This window comes from Acartia tonsa, chromosome 4 (genome assembly GCF_053477335.1).
Source record: "Acartia tonsa isolate MP-2025a chromosome 4, ASM5347733v1, whole genome shotgun sequence".
Classification (NCBI taxonomy): Eukaryota; Metazoa; Arthropoda; class Copepoda; order Calanoida; family Acartiidae; genus Acartia; species Acartia tonsa.
The window spans coordinates 10,146,562-10,159,708 of record NC_137263.1 but is presented as its reverse complement, the minus strand read 5'-3'; the positions used below and the strand labels follow the sequence as shown (position 1 = coordinate 10,159,708).

Genomic DNA, 13,147 nt, shown 5'->3' with positions numbered 1-13,147 from the left:
TTAATACAATGAGGCATATCCTTATTCATCGTATAGATACGATTTTGGAAAATTTTAAGTTACATATTCTGAATTATTGTTTATATATTTTATGAATCATATTTTTATTTTAGGCGTAGCTACTTAAATCAAGAGGGGGGGGGGATAATAGGTCTTTTATCTTCTTGGATGATTTTGAATATTAAACTAAATATTTGGGTCCATTTTCCCCTGCTTAAATTGTATGCCCGCCCTTGATCTAAAAAGAATATTACAGTTGGTTTATCTCTCTATTATCTTAGCAGAATTTCCTAAGCTTTACTATCTTACCTCTCTCGCTTACTAAATTAAGATATTTAAATTTCCTGTCTAAGTTTGAATTTATGATCGTAAGATTTAAGAAAAGATTTAAACAAAGTTTTGGAGTAATCTTCTTATTTGCAAAACATCCGATGAAATCCCACAGAATTAGGTGAGAAAGCGTTGATTTTTAAAGGTGTCTAAAGTGATTTTAATGTCGTTAAAATCATTATTTATTGTTATTAGTAATCTTAGTTGATGTCTTAGTTCAAAGTTGGAAGAAACAAACACTAGTTATTAATAAACTCAGATGATTTTTCTATGATCGACAGACAGATCGACATACAAACTTACAAATATTATCTTTTTGTATTGGTTGCAACTGATTTGTCAATTTGAGACTTTCTTTGTTTTGTATCTTATATTTTTACACTTATTATCTGAAAAATAAGTTTAATAAAACAGTAATATCTTCTTAAGATAAAATAAATTAAATATAGAAAAACACTTCATGTGTTTTATTAAATTTTGAAGATGATGGTACTTAACTGTTTTTCTTTTTGTTTTCCTTTCTTTAAGTAGAATTTCTGAAATCCTATTATAGTAAGCTTATTTTTGTCTGTAGCAAAGGATCTCGTTGACAACTCAACTGACATGGTTATCATTTACAGTGAAGCTTCTTCTGATATAGTTTAAGGCTATTTTATTTTTTTAATGATAAGTCTGGGTATTATGGTTTTAGGCTATTTTCTCCTCTTTCATATTTCTTCGAATATAGATCCCCTAGATACTAGGGAAGCAGCCGCTAAAAAGCATATAAAGCAACAGTATATTAAATTATAACTACTTTTTGACTAAAAGGCTGCAGTTTAAACATCCACAAACGGCTTTTTAATATTTTTACAATGAACAAAAAAATATCCATGTAAAACCTCTCCAAAATATCCCATAACCTGCTTTACTGATTCTTAACAGCTGTTTACGAGATTTTAACAAACACACACATACAAATATACAAATTACTTACCTCTTTATAGTTAGGATTAAATCAGCCAGCACAATTTGTTGTTTAAATGAGAAACAAAGAGGGTTAACAAGTAACTCTTAATAAATAATTTTCCAGTTTTTGCAGATCTTACAGTTAGGGAGTTGAGTCCATTTTTATAGAAGCAGAAATATAATCTATGATTATGGTTTGGACCCTGTAAAACTGTAATCTACCTTTCCACTTTCCCCTCTCTTGGTGAAGATATCTTCAACGCCGATACGATTTTTGAAATTTAAGATTCCACTTTTGCCTCTCTTGGTAAAGATATCTTCAACAAGAGAGACAAAAGTGGAATCTTATATTTCAAAAATCGTATCGGCGTTGAAGATATCTTCACCAAGAGAGGGGAAAGTGGAAGGGTAGATTACAGTTTTAGAGGGTCCAAACCATAATCATAGATTATATTTCTGCTTCTATAAAAATGGATTCAACTCCCTAACTGTCTTACATGAAACATGAGCCTCATATTTTCATTTTATCAAGGGCTGCAAACATAACTGATATTTTCCTGTTATATTTTCTTGGCCTTCTTTTCGACCCTCCCCCCCCCCCCCCCTATTTTTTTTGCTTAAATTAATAAGAATATAACAGAATATAAGTGTTAGGGAGGAATAGGAAACGAATTAATAATTAATCTACAACCCTTCATTCTCCCTTAATATTTACCAGCAGTCAAATGTAGAATTTCACATGTAAGAATTAAGGGAAAGAATAACTTAATGTCCATTATCCTTTCACTGTATCCTTAGAAAATTAAAAACAAATTTGAGATTGGGAACTTTAATGTTCATGTTAAATGTAAAGGATAATGGCAAAAATAGATGGGTGTAAGAGTGTGAAACTGACTTTATCACATCATAAGCTTGTCACTCTTCATATTATTTCACCTGCCCCAGGCAAATATTCTTTCTTACATTTTAAGAGGGAGTTTTTCATCATAAACCTATTTTGCCTTTAAAATCTGCTTAAAAAAAATTCTAAAATAATGCTGCAATCCGACGGTTGCATCTAAGCTGATGATTTTTCAAAATAGGCATCAGATTAAACTGCAAAACCCCCCTAATCTTAAAAAGATTGAAAATACTGGATGGGGGGTGTTTTTTCTTCTATGCCTTACCCTTGCAGGAAGTCATATTTCAAAATAAGAGGAGCAAACACAGGTATTAACATTTTAATCTTTTTAACATGCCTTCATCTGCCCAGCTGTAAAATAAAAAGTTATAATATCCCTAAGATAGAAGACATACAAAGAAACTGTTGTATTTTCTACAAATTTCTCCACAAACCCTTTTTATTTTCTAGGAAACTTTTCTGTTTTTATCAAGTCTGTTTTTGTGATGGCTTTGCTTTCAATTTAGCCTGTGTTTTATACAAAAATAAATTTACTCATTTCTCTACTTATAAAATAACTATAAGAAATTGTTGATTTATTTTGTTTCTATTAATTTCAACTTAAAAAGATACACTTTCTACAAAACATTGTCTTTTGTCCATCTAAAACATAGATAATAGTTTATTCTTAACTAGCGGCTACGCCCCTAGAGGCTTTCATGGGGCACTTGAGGAGGGGGATATTGAATTTTTGATAACCCAATTTTCTTTTTTAGAAATGAAAAGAAAAAGTAATAACAACCAATTTAAAAACAAATTAGATTGTAAGATATTTAATTTCGATTTTATACCCTTTTTCAAAAAATAATAATCAAAGAAAAGACAAACGATATAAAAGTTATTTGTGTATCTTAATAAAAAAAATATGCATAATAAAAAACTATATTCTTTACACCTGGTTGACATGATCATAAAAATACCAATAAACACATGTTTTATTTATTGTACAAACAAATAATCCAGGGCTCGGCAGCCGGGCCTAGGCTGCGCATAAGCCTAAGATTAGAACCCGTTTGTGTTCATAATAAAAATTCCGAAAAGAAGAATTTAGGAATAGGTTTAGACATCCAGCTAAAATTAAAGTTTAATATGATGATTTCACTGAGGCCTACTCGCGGCTGTCGAGCCCTGGAATAATCACAATATATTTTCAAACACAGACAATCTATAAAGTAAATATTAGTCTTAACAATAAAATTTGATTAAAAACAAACATTTCAGTTCATCAAGACCTTTTTGTAATAAAATTTTTTATATTTTCATTTGTTTAATTTTTTTCATAATAAAAACCCTTAGGTATAATAATCTAACAGTAAAGAAATTAGCTAAAAACTTGTATATCAAAAACTTGGACAATTATATTCATAAGTAGCGTTACAATAATTTGACAATAGAACAATAGGGTGCAATACTAAAGTATTTTTTTGTGTGTAAAGCACTTTAGTTATAGAATAGCTTAGCTATTGAAAAAATACCCATATGCATTTTATTACATGATGAAATGCAAAACTTTGAAAAACTTTTTTTCATTCTTTTTCAAACGAATTTAAAAAGTTTTCTTGATTTTGTGCCAAAACACGAAAAAGATAATTGAAATTGTTTTTTTTTGCAGAGAGAACAAAAGACAAATGTTTTTTTTCTACGAATATTTATTCATTAACATTTGTATTAATCATGACTAATACTTAAGTTTTCTTACCGAATCAAAAAAAATGAAAGAGAATATTTAAAAACAAATTAGTTTAATAAAATTAATTAAATGTAGATACTTTGTATACAAAACATTTCAGAAAATGAAATTAATATTTTTGTGATTTTTCAGGTAAGCCAGTCTGGATCCTCAGCAGGTCTGCAGAACAAGGAGCCTCCAACCAAGCAGTATGTATCCAGAAAGAATATGATCGCAATCCGCGGCCAGAAAGCCAGGATGTGGTGTATCTACGGTGGTACGCCGTTGCCCGAAATACGGTGGACCAAACGTGGCGGGGCATTGCCGCAAGGCCGGACTAATTATGATAATTATGGAAAGACGTTGGAAATATTACATGTAGATTTTGACGATGAAGGTGATTATACTTGTGAAGCATCTAACGGCGTTGGTATAGCCAAATCATATTCTATAAGTTTAACCGTGCACGCACATCCGTATTTTAAAAAGGAGCCGCAAAGTCAAACAAAGGCCGAAGGCGAGGATGTCTTGTTTGAATGCGAGGCGGAGGGTTTCCCATCGCCGCGTATCTACTGGGTGCACAATGGCAAGCCCCTTGACCAGGCAGAGCCAAATCCCCGCAGAATTGTGACCACTAACTCGATTATGATCAAGAACCTGACCAAGCAGGACACGGGTAACTACGGCTGTAACGCTACAGCCGAAGAGTCCGGCAGGTACGTGTACAAAGACGTGTTTGTTAACGTGCTAGCTCTACCGCCAGAAATCACTGAACCGCCCCAGGACAGATTACAAACTGTGACTGGATCAACAGTGAAATTAAACTGTGAAACATTCGGAGCACCCAAGCCTATCGTAAAATGGTTCCGCGGTTTGGATGAGTTGACTGGAAATAGATATAACATCACTGGTGACGGTAGCTTGATCATTACAGATGTCAAATATGTTGATGATGGTGACTACATGTGCAATGCAACAAATAAATTCGGCTTTGAGATAGCACACGGGTCCTTGATAGTAAAAGATCATACTCGAATTACTGGTGGGCCGCAGCCATATGAAGTGGAGGCCGGTGACACGGCCACATTTAGATGTAACGCCGTCACAGATCCTGATCTGGCCCTTACAATAAACTGGCTGAAAGACGGCCGCCGTATTGACTTTGAAACAGAGCCCAGGTTTATCAAAACAAATGATAACTCCTTGACAATCACAAAAACAACAGAATTAGATTCTGGCAGTTATACCTGTGAGGCCAAGACCATACTGGACAAGGATCTGGCATCAGCCAGCCTTATTGTGCAGGATGTTCCCAACCCGCCGGAGCTGCTGTGGGTGGATTGTAACAGTAAGGATGCTGACGTGGTCTGGAAGCCCCGGGGGGATAACAGAGCCCCCATTCTCTCCTACAAGATTCAGTATAATACCTCCTTCACCCCGGATACTTGGGAAACAGCCATAGGTTAGTCTTATTGTTACTTAATATCTTGATAATGGAAAATGTTTAATTGAAACATTCTGTTAGTTTTTTTAATTATGTTAAATTTCAAATTTAAAAGAAATTTTAGGGGGAAAATAAATTCATAATTATTTGTGAAAAAAATTTCCAATAGTTTTGCAAAGAATAAATATGATATATAAATATTCTTTATTAGAAGTTTTTTTGTTTATCCACCCAACCAAAAACATGCATAAAAAAGGAAATTATCCTACATTGTTTATACTTTATTATATTGTGAGTTGAAAATCTTATTATTAAATTCATTGAATTCTGTTATTCACATCACGAAATAGGGAAATCAGACTTGTAAAGGAATATTTAATAAACTTAACTTTTGTTCTTACCTGGCCGGGGGAGAGGGGTTTCAGTTGGGGGATTTAAAGAACAATTGTGTCTTAAAGTTGAGCAGAAATGACATTACAAACTTTCCCGATTTTGTATTACTTTTAAGGAACATGATTCCAGTTACGTCATATTTTTCTTTCCCGAAAAAGGGAAGGGGGGAAGAAAATCTCTTCAAAAGAGATGGGTAAAACCCCCTTTTCTCCCATCTCTTTTTTCTTCCCCCCTTCCCTTTTTTTTCTTTCCCCCTTCCCTTTTTTTTCTTTCCCCCTTCCCTTTTTCGGGAAAGAAAAATATGGAATCATGTTCCTATAATATATGTTTAGATATAAATCAATAATCTAAATTGATTACCTAAGTATGTTTTTATTGATAATTATCAAGATTTTATCGATGTACACCATATAGTTATTAACTTTAAAGCAGCATTATGCTTTTATTTTGTAAGGTTTTTGTGTTTGCGCATAATGATCGATGGCCAGACAAACTTTTTATAACCTCAAATGTTTCCCCTTATTATTATTTAGAAACTAACATACTAGGGGAGCCACAAACTTTGTCATGCTAGATTACAATAACCTGACCACTTATAATACATATTTTAGAAATTTAATTGTTCTAAAATGAATTAGAATAACTTGCTGAAAAGTTGAATAATGTGAAATGAGACTACATCAAGGGCTTTGAAAATTAAACTCAATACTTGGCTTTAGTGGTGTCTCTAATTTTACAAATGGACAACAAGAAAAAACTTTTGAAAACGTTTTAATAACGCATATTTTTTGGCTAGACTATGCTAAGGAAGGGCTAGAAGAGCCACGCGGGGAAAATAGCCCGTAGCTATAGGGCCAATAAGTACAATAAGAGCCCCTCGAGGGGCTTTAGACCAGTTTCTTTCTTAAAAATTAAATATTAAATTTACATTTCCAAGGGTATTTTTCATTTAATTTGATTAAGTGACCATAATATTCAACTTTCAAACTTCAAGGTCTATTTCCTCTACACCACAATAACAAAATCCGTGGGTCCTCTATTACATACATAAAATAAATTATTCCCCTGTGTATTTAAAGTGAGCTGTAATCAATTATGATTGTCCAGTGCTACAATACCTTGATGCTGGAACAAAGTTGTCCTTGTTCTCTTGGCTCTATTCCTTTCTTGTCCATATCAATAATTTTTCATTGTTAAAATTGTCAATTTTTCTATTCTTCTATGAAATACTGTGCACATGTATTTATGTATTTAATTCAACTTTAGTAAATAAACAAAAATAACAATGCTTAATCAGTAAATATTGGTGAAAAAATTCCTTATATTTTAGTACTGTTCGTTTATAATCTACCTACCATACAGGAGCGTGCAATTCCATTAAAAACTTAAGCCCCACAAATTTTAGCCCCCCCCTCCCCCCCCCCCCCGGGTAAAAAAAACTTGGAGGTGAAAACATATTTTCGGCGCGCCTGATTTAAAATTATTATATGAGACATTAAAATAATTAGATTTTTGAATTAAGAAAACCAGACTTTAGCAAATATGAATTAATATTTTGCAAAAATTATGCAGTATTTTGTTGCAAAATTTTGTTGTGGCAGATTAAAAAGTTTTTGTTTGCGTGGTCAGATTATGTCTATGGTTTAGTGCTCATGTAAACCAACCAGTGGTTTCGCCCCCTCATCTCATATTAGTCTCCAATTAAAAGGGAAAAGAAATTGATGCTAAATGGTAGGGTGGGGGGGGGGAGTTATTTTTCCTCGACAACTTATCATTTTTTTAACCCTCCCTAAAATATCTAAAGTAACCTAAAATAACTGCTTTTTTAAGTAGATTTTCTTGTTGATTTTTAAATTTTTCATACCTACCGGTTATAAAAGTTTAGATGCCTATTTTATACAAGTTTTGAATATAACTTTTAGATTTTCCCTCCACCAATAAAAGTAAAAGTGAACCAAAATTGTATCTGACACTACGGCGAATCCCCTAGGGACCAGATTCGATTTAGCGGCGTGCACAAAAATTTTTTTTTGAGGCGAGCATTACAGAGATGAAAAAAGAGGGAAGGTTAATCTTCCTAAATAAATTTTGTGGTGGAATTTCGTCAATCTCCTCTTACACGCCCTTGGGTCGTTGCTACCAGTAATGTAGAAAATATTTGCTTAGGTATAAAAAGTATTTTTCCTGCTTTTAGAAAACATTTCTACATGTTTCTCGTTGACAAATATATTTTCTTCAATTTTACTTTAACATAATATTAAAATATTTTCCTTTTACATTTTTTCTGACCTATATTAAAATAGAAAAAATATAATGTTGTAACCAAAGGTAATTAAAATGACAATAACTTCCTTGTTTTCTAAATGATTTTAAAATTTTAAGAGGACAATTGCCTAAAATAAAAAAATGTACATAATTAAAATGTCATATTTAGTATCTTATTGGCAATTTGTTGTTGTTTTAGTGTACCTATAAATATTAAAATTTGCTTTGGTTTAAAATAGATTTATATTCAGATCTAGCGTCAAGCACAGCAACCTCAATCAAAGCGTCCATGTCTCCCTGGACCAATTACACATTCCGTGTGATTGCCAGGAACAAGGTCGGTGACTCGCTGCCCTCCGGCCACTCTAAGGTGTGCCTCACCCCCGAGGATGTCCCGTACAAGAACCCGGACAATGTAATTGGTCGGGGTACAGCCCCCACAAATCTGGTTATCTACTGGACGGTAAGATTTTTTCTTTTACTTTTGTCAAAAGCAAAAGATCTCTCAAATAGCAGGACGAATTTAATAAAAATACTCATTAAATGTAGTAAAATTAAAGTTTTATTTCGTCCTTAAAAATACGTTTGCCGTACACTCTCCTAAGACTGAAGTTGGAGCAAAATAAAATTTTCTTACTATGTAATATCAATCCCTATACGCACGTTGTGAAATAAAAATATTTTTGTTTGTATATATACTCTTATTTGCTGAGGAAACACAGAATATAAGCAAAAGTAATGCTTAGCCAACATAAGAATAAATTTTACCATTAATTCCCCCACCCCCCGGCCCCCCTCTACATTTCGTCCCTTTCCATTTTTACATTAGTTATAAAAGACAATTTAGAGTAAGAAGATTAAAATGAACATTTTAAGAAGTTCTTTGAAATGTTGTTTAAAAGCTATAAAATTTCTTTAATGATTAAGCTGTACTTGTTTGAAATGGTTTATATTGGTTTCAATACCAATGAAACGTAGTATTCTTTATCTTCTAAAAAATGCCTAATATTAAGAATTCTATATTTTTAAACCATTAAAGTAGCGAAGTACAATTATGATTAAAGCTGCTAAAGTGATTGTTACTCTATAATTTCTCTCTTGTGATAATATAGTTTAGTAACAAGTAAGACCATTGTGTAAGAGTATGGACAAGTCCTTCCGGGTTCAATATCGATCCATATTAAGGAAGGAAGAATCCCCCCCCCCCCTCCCCTCCCTCTCAAGCCCTTGGGAGGAGGAAAGTTGGACTGATATCTCTTCTTTTACTAAAAATTGGTTTCCCTACAAACAATCAAATATTTCAATACTCATTAGCCAAACTTTTTGTGATTTAAAATGCAAAAATTAACTTTTTTTACTTAAATCTGTATCTTCATTTTTAGATTAAATATGAAAAACTTATCCTTATCATATGAAAAGAACTTTGGTTTTAGGAAAGCATTTTAAATAACACTTTTTTCATTACAGACAAAATTTCCCTTTTATTTCTTCCCTACGTCATTCTTTCCCTTCTGCTTAATATTTCCCCCCATTTTACACAACTTTATATATATATACAATGTACATTATATATTCCCTTATTGCCCCACCCTCCTGACCTCGTAGAAGGGAAGCATTACTATTACTATTACTCTACAACTTCTGAATTTACTATCAATAAAAGTACTACACGTTGTACTATAGCTGGCTATGTTAATGTGTGTGTGTTTCTAATATCCTTCAGCAAAAAAAGTAATTACCTACAGATCTCGGCAGCCGCCAAGCCTAAAATATAACCTTTAAAAATAATAATTAAAGCAGACAAACGGCAGCAGGCCGCGGCTGATAAGCCTTTCTTTTCGCTCGTTTTGAGATGTCTGTGTCTACACCTAGTTAAAAACTCCAATTGAAACTTTTCAGAAGTTTGATGAAATTTTACTTCTCGCCATGTATGACCATGTCTAAGTTTGTGTGTGTGTTTTGTGTGTGTGTGTGTGTGTGTTTGTGTGTAATATAGAACTTGAATACTAGATTCTAAATGGATCTGAAGAAAACTTTTTTCTGAGTCATAGCATTTGAATTTTCCATTAATAATGCTCTTCCTCTGCAGGCCTTTTAGAACTCAAGGAAGGATGATTTTACTAAATTCAACCTATGTTAAGTTTAAGAATTCTGGATTAATTTTTTGGTATCAACTAAATCCAGATACTTTAATGACAATTAACAATAAATTGATGGTTATCCCGTAATAATGATAATAAAAATTACCTTTTCTGCAGTTTGAAATTTGTACTTGAAAATATTTGACGTTGCTAGTTTGAACCCAAGAATTAAAATGTATTAACAGATTTATGTTCGACGAATATGAGAGCGTGTATATAAAACTTTGGGTACCAGTATAATTTACAGTCCAATGTCTTCCCTTCCTATTTAAATCCCAATAACAGTTCTTATGGCAATAGTTTTATACCTGAACATAATCAATACGAAGCTTCCTGAAAATTACAGACATCATTCCGGCTGTTTGACACATATTCAGCAACAAACACACACACACACACACATTTAAATATTTAACCTAACCAATACATTTTTTCTAAAAAGAGCAACATCTGGAAAATTGCAACTTCTTTCATTTTTTATTTTTGCATAAACTTTTTACATATTTGCATTTTATACAAAACAATATCAGCAAAAGATATAAACTCCTTTACATAGATTTTTTCTGGTATATTTTTGTAAATCTAATAATTAGTTGCAATATTTATAAATTTTGTGGTTGAGGGTTGCAAGGACGTCCAAGTTTTTGAAGGGGGGTAAAATAATGGGTTCCAAAGGTTTGAGGTGGGTAATCTAATGTATTTTATAATGATGAGGAGGGTAAAATAGTTGTTTCAAGTTTAAGGGGTGTAAACACCCATTTGGAAGTCTTTGGTTAATTTTCAAAATTTGATCCTTTTTAATTTCCTTGCTTCTCAGAAAATAAAAGATAGACATGCATAATATGACCATTCTAAGATCCCAATCTTCCCTAGATGAATATAAGGATACTAAAAAGGAACATAGAATATAATGATGTGTATGTATTTAGTAAGGTCAATATTATCTTATTCCCCCCCTCCTAACACCGGAAGAAAAGAATTATATTTGCTGGCAAGAGAAGAAAGTTATCTGAAGATTCCCAAATACACAGAACATAGGGAACTTCTCAATACTTTGCTTTGCTTTGATCTCAAGTAATTGGCTTTCTCTATCTTTCTATCTCTCTATCTATCTTTCTATCTTTATGATTATCTATCTATCTGTATACCGTTTCCCTCTATCCTGATTTGTTTTATCATGTCGTGTCCATATCTTTATTTTTTTTCTCGATTCTTTACCTAAAGAGTTTGAAGTATTTTAGAGAGACTAAAATGTCTGAAAGTAACTATTTTAAAGCATAATTAAATTTGATAAAAAAAATCTCTATTGCAGGCAAAACTCCAAGACTAGCCTTAGACATTTTTGTAGGATTTTGCCTATATACTTATAAGTACGATAAATAATTTAAAAGTCTAAAAAAAAATTATACATTTTTTCCAGAATTTTGCCCTGTTTTGTGTTTTTAGACAATTCAGTCCAATATTAGATTTCTAATTTTGACATTTGTAATTTATATGCACAAAATAAGCCTGAAAACCTGAATATTTAACTTTAATTACAATCATTTCAATGCTTTGGATTAACACACACACACAAAATACACAGAGTTACACAGAAATGCGAACAAGCTCAAGGTTCATTTATTAACCCGATATTTCTACCAACCAACTTTTATTAAAAGTTGAGTTATAGTGTTTAGACACACCTACAAAATATAATAAAAACACACACACACAGTTTTAGGTGTTTTAATAAAAGCAAAATCCTAAATGTATTTTATACCATGATTTATATAACAATACGGACCCAGCAATATAAATGTAGTAAGGTATAGGACAATATAAGAAAAATTATTCCTCCCCTATGATTGCATTTCTGCCTTAGTTTTTTAAAGAAATATTTTAGCCCCTGAAATATTTGCGAATAAGTCCTCAATGTACTTTTTGCAGTAAAACAAAAACTTAATTTTTGACAAAACATAATTTCATCCCAAATTAAGTTTACATCTAGTAGAAGTGGTGAAGAGAGAGAGAGAGAGAGAGAGAGGGAGGGAGAGAATGGTTGTTTCAAATTTAACTTTGACATACTTAGTTGAAAATAGTTACAAAAGTTAAACATTAATTTTTCATAGTTTTCAGTTTTATATATTTTGTTTCGTGAAGGAAAACAATGTTTTGCTGCCAAAGTTTTAAATGAACTTTGTCGTGCTGAGTTTACAAAGGTAAACAAAAAGTACACCCAATTTTCTTTATCCTTTACATATAAGATTAAAAATATCATAGTTTTAAAGCCAAAGAAACTATTTCAAACACTTTTTTATCTGTTTATATTGCAATTGTAGAGAAGCTTATCTTGTAAAAATGAGTTGATCAAAATTCGCAGCAGGTTCTCTCCTCTCCTTATGTTATACAATTCCATGAATTAGAAAAAACAGACATTCATTTGATAGAAATGGGGGCAGTAATGTAAACAAACAAAAACTCCGCTTGTCTGGGATAAGAATTTATTTTTATAGCCTTTTTATTCTTTTTAAAACTACCTCATTTATATACAAATATATTTTTATTAGGGTTATTTTTAAAATGTTTTTTTAAAAAGTAAAAAAAACGTTGTGGACTATCATTGGTTTTCAAGAGTTCTTTTAGATAATGATCTTATTCTTACCCAAACTTATCCAATCTCATTTTAAAAGCATTAAAAAGCACAATCCTGCTTTATTTGCCTAAGATACTTAAAACAGTTCTGCCAACTTTCAAAAAGAATAAAGCGAATAAATTTATCTTAAAATAGAATTTAAAAAGTGCTTTAATCAAAGAGTACAAACATACAAAACTAAATGAAGCCTCCGATTTCTAGAAACTTTGTCTATTTTGATTGAAGTGATTACATGGGTAGAATTATGTTAAGTGTCCAGGGTTTATGTATTTGTACTAAAATCAAAGACACATTCATTTTAAAACCATAGAAAGTTTTTTAGGAAAGAAAACATTTGTTCATATGCTAAACCTAAACTCAGCCTTAAGGAAACTTTTTTGTC

General features: G+C 31.9%; 1 protein-coding gene across 4 annotated transcripts in view; it reads left to right on the top strand.

Moving 5' to 3' along the window:
• Nrg (Neuroglian) overlaps positions 1–13,147 on the top strand; it is a 61,115-nt gene that overhangs the window by 25,722 nt on the left and 22,246 nt on the right. For all 4 annotated transcript variants that reach the window (XM_080156251.1, XM_080156254.1, XM_080156250.1 and 1 more), the window contains 2 exons: positions 4,041–5,349; positions 8,241–8,452. In XM_080156251.1, the coding sequence (XP_080012377.1) occupies positions 4,041–5,349; positions 8,241–8,452 (1,521 nt within the window). The remainder of the gene's footprint in view (positions 1–4,040; positions 5,350–8,240; positions 8,453–13,147) is intronic.